General features: G+C 39.5%; 1 protein-coding gene and 1 non-coding gene across 2 annotated transcripts; both read right to left on the bottom strand.

Annotated features, from left to right (window-relative positions):
* Window positions 1-3,173: 3,173 nt before the first annotated feature.
* rpl37 (ribosomal protein L37) lies at window positions 3,174-6,174 on the bottom strand. The gene is made up of 4 exons (XM_086151887.1): window positions 6,086-6,174; window positions 5,268-5,403; window positions 4,689-4,773; window positions 3,174-3,283 (listed from the first exon to the last, which is right to left on the bottom strand). Exons 1-4 carry the CDS (start codon window positions 6,086-6,088, stop codon window positions 3,214-3,216), a joined length of 294 nt encoding a protein of 97 aa, XP_086008013.1. The 5' UTR covers window positions 6,089-6,174; the 3' UTR covers window positions 3,174-3,213.
* On the bottom strand, window positions 5,474-5,553 carry LOC147230943 (small nucleolar RNA SNORD72). Its single transcript, XR_015106657.1, has one exon. It is a non-coding gene; the product is annotated as a small nucleolar RNA SNORD72 (small nucleolar RNA).
* Window positions 6,175-8,706: the final 2,532 nt, after the last annotated feature.

The following is an 8,706-nucleotide window of genomic DNA, read 5'->3' on the forward strand; positions in this document are numbered from 1 at the left end:
CTCGATGCCTTTCCACTCCAGACCTCCAGGGAGAGGGGGGCCCTCAAGTGTCCGCAGTAAAGTCTTGCAGATGAATTCAAGTAAGGCTACACGTGACACTGACTGACTTCAGGGATGTCGCGGCACGAAAAATGCACCGACATCGAAGTCCGGGTGCATATGGACACCAGCAAGGAAGCTACATCAGCTTTCCCTTGGTAAAGGGAACAGTGGACACGATGGGACAATGTAGAGAAGAGGAGGATCAGCTGGAAGGACCTCTGGGTCTTGGAAAGGAAACAACTGAGCTTCACCATCAGGGCCACGTACCGTGTTCTTCCATCACCAACCAATCTTCACCAAAGGTTTGGTGGAGGATGTTACACTTGGCATCACAACCAAGTCCTCGAGGTCCTGGAAGCCACCTTGGGAGAGAGGCAAACCACCATCAACTTCCCTCCAACAGCTACATCTCAAACAATATGGGCAACCTTCATACCTGAAGGAACCGAGGCGACTGCGAGCGGTTCTAATCCGACCGAAAGAGGCCAGTTGGGCCCGTGATTGGAAAATGAGGGCAGACATCGGCCACCAGCTGGTGTCTCCTCCTGAAATTACCATCATCGCCCAGAGACCTGACCTGGTTCTCCAGCACCCTTCTCTAAAGAAAGCATAAACAATCGAGCTTACAGTACTCTGGGAGGATCCATCGGAGGAATCTTATGAAAGAAAACAGCGAGGATATACTGAGCCGGCAGAAAGTCCGACCTGTGGAAGTGGGGTGAAGAGGTTTGGGGGTGCCACGGATATGAGGTCAACATTGAGGCTGCCACTTTTTAAGGCATCTCCCCTGACCAGCATGGCATGGGATGCAAGCTTTGGACTGAGGGTGAGGGTGTACAGTGTAGGTCGATGGTCCACTAATGTAGATGCACTCCCAAAATCAGGTTTGTTCTGTGTTTATGGAATCTTCAAATATTTTGTACCATTGCAAATGTAGCATCTCATTCTCACACAGTGAAGTACACCTTTTCTCGAGTAGCCCTGAGTACGTCACTGAAGACGGCCTGAAGGCTAAAAAGACCAACGACATCCACCACAGCTGCAATGAATGGGAAACAGATACTTCTATATCGAAAATATCATTTTTTTTTTTGTATTTCAGTGTGATTTATCTCTTTAAGGTTGCTCACATTTGGCGGCTTAGTTTCTTCAAGGTGTCATTTCTTATGACACACATACCTGAGAGTGTTTGTACTGGCGCAAAGCCCACATCTATCTCCAACATGAAGGAAGACAGAATGATCATACCTTTTCGACGGAGGTGACACGCGGGTCAGATTTTCATTTCACACCAAATGAGTACAAAGTCATAAAAACTGAACCAGTCAGAACCAGACACCCGCAAAAAGTTGGAAGTGAATCCTGGCAGGAAATGAGAGCTGAAATATATTGCAGGTTAATCTGTAATGGAAGCTGCATTTCAGTGCGAAGCTGCAAGTCGTGTTCAACTTGTCAGATCCACTAAACACCGAATTGATAGTTTGTTTTGAGACGGTGACATGTTTAAAAAACTTCTGTAACAAGTGAGTAAAGAAAAAGAAAACCAATTCAGCTGTACTTGCAACATTTGTTGAAACATGAACCCGGGGGTAGGGAGGGTCCTCACCCTGTTTGTGTACAGACACTGTCCTTCCTGGAAATGTATCTCTCGCCATCTAAACCTGAAATATTTTGTACACCTCCGCATAGGAGCTGACATTTGCATGCTGTCCCGAAGAACACACCAGGCGCTTTTTTTGTTTGTCTTTTTGCATCTTCTTCCTGCTGGATTATTGCAATCCAACAACCTTCTTAACTTTCTCACACTTTCCCAGCTGCAACTATGCAAACCAATTCAAACCTTGGATCTATTTATCAACGGACTCGCCCCGTGTTGCCACGAAACATGTGAATGTATATTTAGCGGTGGCCAAATAGCTAAATATTTAAGCAATCGCTGTTATCCTAAACCCTAAGAGCCAAAGAGGATATTTATGGTGTACAGAAAGAGGACATGAAGTAGGCAGGTGCGAGAGAAGATGAAAAGGAGGAGATAAGATGCAGATGATTCCCTGTGGTGACGAGCCAGAGAACAGCCCAAGGCAATGGAGTCGAAGTGAAGCTAAAAGTCCCGCCAACGAAATGGCGCCTGCCAAGCTTTGGCCTCCATGACGAAAGTATCTTTACTCCCAAACTGAGGAGCTGAAAGCTCCAGACTGAAGTGGTAGTGGTATTTTTTTTAAACAACAGTTGGGTCATTTTATAGTTTTTTTCATTATTCAATGATAGAGGGGATTCAAGTGGAGAAATTTCCATCGACTCCCCCGGCAAGGTAAAAAACTGACCTATTGCGAGGGTGCACAACCAGAAATAATTCTCCTGAACATCTCAATGTCTGGGCTTCCATCACTTGGGATTTAAACCCGTTTAGAAATCGAATCCATCACTGATTTTATTCATTTTAGACACTGACATTTGCAGCCTCTTCTCTAGAAATCACTACTATGGCGACAAAGGTTTTATCTTATCAAGTATCTGCATTCCTTGGTTTTCAAACCAGCCCAAATGAGGCACTTAACTCCACTTCCACCTTTTGTTTGGATGAGGGTTCAGTGGTCAGTGTGCTTAGTGACGTGATTTGGAACAAGGGAATTTCCCGCATGATCTGGATGTTCCTGCATATCTTCCCACCAAAGTTTATCAACTCAACAAAAACTTGGCATCACTTGAATCCATCTTCAACTCATCCCTGAACTCGAGTATAAAACCACATGCAGTAAGGAAACTGACCGTAGTATAAAATGCTTTGCAATTTCTTTTTTATGGATTGAAATTGAGTGCTGCTCCCGCATTGTAACAAGTTTCAGTTACATCATTGACGGATTAATCAAGAGTAGATCCCACTGAGGTTATTGGAAAAACACCAGCTACCCAGTTTTCTGTTGGGATCATTTATTTCCCTTTAACGTTCTTTTCAAATACATCTGGAGGACATTTTCTTACCAAGGATGCAAAGATGTCAAATGTGAACTTGGTTATTAAACGCCAGACACCTTGTTTACATTAAGTTTATAAAAAAAGTTTTCCCATCCATGATTTATACATTTTGGATGAACTTAACAAGGTCAGACAGATTAAAGAGCAAGTCTGAATCATCTGTGTTATCACATTTATTAACCAAAAATGTGTCATTTAGGAGGAGCTGGAGGGGGCCACTGCAGCACGTCTGGGTTTGGGAGTGGTGCCTTCCCGGAAACCATTTCTGGAAAACAAGAGATGAGACAGGTGTGATTAAACAAATGTACTAAAAAGTGCATTCCTGCAAGTACTGGTGATTTTGAGTCAGCTTGCGGTCATAAGCTTCTTTATGTCCCAAACAGATCACTCTCCTACCTGTTTGGAAGTATTGATAAACATTGTCTGGCACGAAACTGAGTGATGCAATGGGAAAAAGGACAAGATGACGGCATTTGAACAAAAGACTGATTATTTAGCGAGGATGACTCAGTTCCGCAACAGCGGGGGGGGAAGATGGTCTTAAAACAAGATCGGAAAACTCCTCACACCCTGAAGCTAGCAGATACGCAACCTTGTAGAGTATTAATATTTCAATACACTGAACACATTTTGGATCACCTGGATCAAATCGTTAACATTTTAAACATTAAAATTATGTAACATCAATAATAAAAAATTAGAATTGAGGAGGGTTATTTTTGAGGGAATCCATCATTGGGGCTCACTCATAGGAGCAATACTGACCCTGTTAGTAGGATTCTTCAGACAAAATATGTGTTATTTGTTTAGACACATTTTGTCCAACATTTGAGTTTAGCATCAGAATCCAAATCATGTTTTTATCTCACGCAATCTTTCAATCCATCCAAAGCAGACTTCTATGACCCATTTACAACCGTCGAGAAAGATGCTCACTTGTCAACTAAATGACAAGTGAGCTAAACATATTAGACAGCTGATATTTAGTTTACAGACTTATGTTTATAGTCTCCAAGCCAAAGATGCTTCATTGTATACTCCTAGTCCAATGGCATTTTGCTAATGCCTTCTGCTTTAGTAAACATAAGCTGAATACGGCTTGTGTTCAGATGCATCACTTCCATCCAATTTGTTTCAGCGGTGCAAAGAAACAATAAATAGAAAAAAGCACATTTCTGCAATCCTCAACTGTAAGCATTCAATTTGAACACACTCATACATTCAGCACGCAATTCCTGATATTTGTCTTCTGCCTTTAACCCATCATGGATGAAGCATGAGCAGCGGGCAGCTAACAGCAGTTTGGGCTTATATCTTGCTATACAGCGACTCAATACACTATGACGTCAGAAATCGGACCAGGACGATTGAGTTCCTTGACCATTTTCTTACCAACAGAGCCACGCTGCCCCAAAATATCACAAAGATCAAGATAACATAGACTAAACTACTTAGGAAATGATTAGTGTCTGTTTCATCTGGGTTTAGTACTGCAATGACATAATTGCTACTTTCATGTTCTTAAAAGTCCATTTTTTCCCCTAATTTATCATTTTTTCCCATAACAGCCAAATGTCTCTGAATTGGTGCACAAACAAATGACTGGGCAGAACAAACCAGCAATTATAAAATCTAACGAGTTGTCTGGTTGTCCTTGTTTAAGAACCTACCTGAATCTACGGTAGACGACCTTCAGGTGTCTCAGGCGACCGGTGCCGGTGGTATTCCTCCTCTTGGCCTTTGCGCTCCAGTTGTCTAAAATATTGTTGAAAAATGTGATTCAGAGTAACCAGGGTGGCCTATCAATTGTTGTGCTAATATAATTTGTAATTTAATTGATGAGATGAGTATTTTTCAGTAAATGTTTTATAAAGATGAATCACACAAGGACTGCAAAGCGGTGAACTCATTTTTGGAAAATATTAGATTAAAGTGCAATCCTTCACTCTAATCAGCTTGCTACATTGACAGTCCAAGTCATTTTATTAATCACAATGTGTGAAATAAACTAAGAGGGAATAAAACAAATGGATTATTTCATGGTTCCTTTGAACGCTTGTGAAAGACAGGAAAGCTGAAATGCCTAGGGTTGTCGACATTGACCTAAGTGATATAGTGACATTACATGTTAGTTATTCACTAACATATGAATATTAAGCTTCACAATTGAAAGCAGAGAATTGTGAACATTTGATCAGTGCATGTAGCATCTATGTTTTAGTATAACAGACACAAGATGGAGAACTTACACTTTCTCTTGCGCTTCTGGGGGTAGCCACACTTGCCGCAGCTCGACTTCTGCAGATGATAGGCTTTGGACCCACAACGACGACACAGAGTGTGGGTCTTGTTCCGGCGCTTACCGAAAGACGATGTTCCCTTCGTCTGTGTCAAATGAGATCGGAGATAAGCAAATGCTCCGACACGACTTAATTTTTCATTGAAGGCGCCAAAAGTCTTGTCTCAGTTAAATAACTCGAATCACAGGGAGTCATTTGTTCAGACATTTGTGTTTGAGGACATCATTGACAAGACACCAGGGGTGGCAATTACTACTCGGTGGATGCTAAGACAAGTTACAGAGGCACATGTAAAATGATATTTAAATAGACGATTGACACGCCTAGAGCCGAAAATGTTACTCGTGCAGTCCGAATTGATACTACCTCGGTAACTTGAATTGGGGTTAGCTAACAATGCTAGCCAATGATCCAAGGCAACGCTGAGCAGATTCCGAGTAGAAATTGTCAAATAATAAAAACTGTATAGATTAACCAGCAAGGAACAAACTAAAGTACTCGGAAATATCAGCTTCTTCAAATGTTTCATAATTAAAATGTGTTTTTTTAGTTCCAATCTGACGTCAGCGTTACGGAGCAGACCTGTATGCTAGATGGGTACACCGAAAATAGCGCAATATTATCCAAAATACGACGCCATCGACCCAAATACCATCACCTAACTGTAAGGATAAGACGATGACAGCAAAAGACGAAAATCGTGACACATATAAACGGTTCTTTTTTCAGATGTCTTAAGATATCAGATTCTCATTGTCGCCACATACCATTTTCGCCCGGTCGTTGAGGGGAAAGAGGCCGGAAGAGGGCCTTGTGTTGCATCTAATTCCATTCGTGATACTTCCGGTGTTACACCGAAAAGGGTCCCCGGGAAACTCGAAGGCGGAACACAAATTAAATTACATCCTGCAACCTAGAAATTGTGTGATATTTTCTATTTAAGAAAGATATCTGGGATAAAAAAAAAATCATTTCGTATGCTACCTTTAACAGCAAGTCACATTTTTCAACTGAGTTGTTAATCCTCCTATTAAGCAGAAAGAATCCCCCAATTTGAATATATCTTAAATGTATGAGGCTTAATCCGAAGATACATGGGGGTTTGTTGATACAGTTTATTTTCAGGTGATGTTGAGGTTTTTCAAGCATCTTGGAAAATTGTGAAAAAGAAGTTGCACAATATTCCATTTCTGTAAAACGTGGAACAAAAGATGAAATCTTTCTTATCCTGGTTTGTCCCTGCCTGCATACATCCTGCCTACTTTTGTTTATTTGTTTTATTCATCGCTATTGTTACTCTATTCATATTGTTGTTTAGTTCTGGTTTTGTATTTTTCACCCTCACTGTTCCTTGATGTTGTCCATTGTTATTGTCCATTGTTACCCATTGTTGTTGATGTTGTTGTCTGCTGTCTATTTTTTCTCAGGTGTCTTGCTATCTTCTGTCTGTCTATAACTATTCATATTCATATTTATTTCCCTTTTTTTTCTTCGTTTTTTGACATAACTGCTGTGACAAAGGAATTTCCTTGATGGGAATCAATAAAGTTTATCTTATCTTATCTTATCTTATCTTATTTTATCTTATCTTATCTTATCTTATCTTATCTTATCTTAAATGCTGACATATATTATTAGAAATTATCTTAAGTTCAAATCAGTATTGTGTTGTAGCTTCACAAAACAGTAAGGTCCTTAGCTGAAGAGACTTCTTTCCATCTTTTCCAATCTTTCAGAGGGATTTTGGCAACGGTAGTACAATGTAATTTGATTTATCTTTTTGAACAGACAGTCTGATTGCCTCTGATGGCTTTACTCAGAGGTTCAAAATGTCTAGAACACAGAAAATCTGCAATTAAATGGTAGAATAAATAAATCTGTGAAAGGCTTTTCCTATGACAATAAAATTACAATATGTGACTCCAGAAATGTATTTAGATTTGTGGTCTCTTTTTTCCAAGATTATGTTACCGTGAAATATTTATTATTGTGGTTAAGGAAAACCCATCTGTTGATTTGCTTGGTCTCTTTTGGTTCATTTATGTCAATGCATCTCTTTTTTTTCAGCTATTGATTTAGCTGTGCTCCCCATACGCTTTCCTTAATATCTAATCTTCTACTGTTAGATGAACAAATGGTCTTTAATAAAAACAAAAATAAATCTGTGTGTATATGAAAATATAACTTTATGGACAGAACAGATTACAGGCCAGAAATCTGCAAAATCCTGCAAAATAATTTATTTAAAAGAGTGCAAAGCTTTGAATAACTTGTGATTATCAAATAAATAAATAAATAAACAAAAAAAACAAACAAATAAATAAATAAATAGACTCCAAGTGCAGGATAAGTGGTAGATAATGGATGGATGGAATCATACATTATGTATAAATCTAAAACCGAACCGTTGGTCGCTGTCGATCACAGGGCCCTATATAGAGACACATAACCAATTTTCAATTTACGTTCTCCTATGCATGTTTTTGGATGACGGCAGGAAATCAGAGAACCCATAGGAAGCCAACGCAGACTCTAGAACAGGGGTGTCAAACTCATTTTGGTCCAGGGCCCACATACGGCCTCATTTGATTTAATTTTACCTAGAAGTAACACTGAGTCCAAATTTTTCCTTTGTTTAAGTGTAGAGGATGTAAACAGGTAAATTATAAAAATCTTTATCTGTAATGAACTGTTCCTCTAAAAAATACATGATGAATTCATATAAAAAAAATGAATATTCAGCAAGAATTGATGAAATTACACCCTAAAAATATTGTTGGGTTAAAAGAGAAAATCTTGTCACTGTGGGAAAATTTGCAACTAGAATTTATCAGAAATTGATTGCTTGCATGTATAAGAGGAGGGATCATGTTTACAAGGCTAATGGTGGCTATTCTGGTTACTATATCAATCATTTTAACTTTGCCGTTTTTTTTTGCTATTGTTTTTATTTTTTATTTTTTAGAAATAAGAAAAGAAAAGATCATTTTAACAATGTCACTAGACGTGACATAGTGAAGCAAAAAAATACATTGCAAAGTTACTTTTTCATGTTTTCCTTGCCGTTTTTTTTTTTTTTTTTTTAACCCACCGTATAAAACCCTCAGATGCATGTGAGAAGAAACGCGCGGGCCGCCCTAACACAAAGATTTGATTTGAACAAAATATTGTTCGAGGGCCACAATCGGCCCGCGGGCCACGAGTCTCAGACCCCTGCTCAAGAAGAACATCCAAACGCTAACCACCCCCACCAACCATTTCGTAATAAATTTCTCATCCCATTTTTCTGCTGGTAATACAGAAGCCCAGATGTACCAGAAGAACATTGATGACATTATTCCGAACAACAGCGGACACGAGTACAAATCAATTCCCCTAATGCAAGGCT

The sequence above is a fragment of the Fistularia commersonii genome, chromosome 9 (genome assembly GCF_037954325.1).
Source record: "Fistularia commersonii isolate RoL2024-O1a breed Wild chromosome 9, RoL_Fcom_v1.0, whole genome shotgun sequence".
In the NCBI taxonomy this organism is placed as follows: Eukaryota; Metazoa; Chordata; class Actinopteri; order Syngnathiformes; family Fistulariidae; genus Fistularia; species Fistularia commersonii.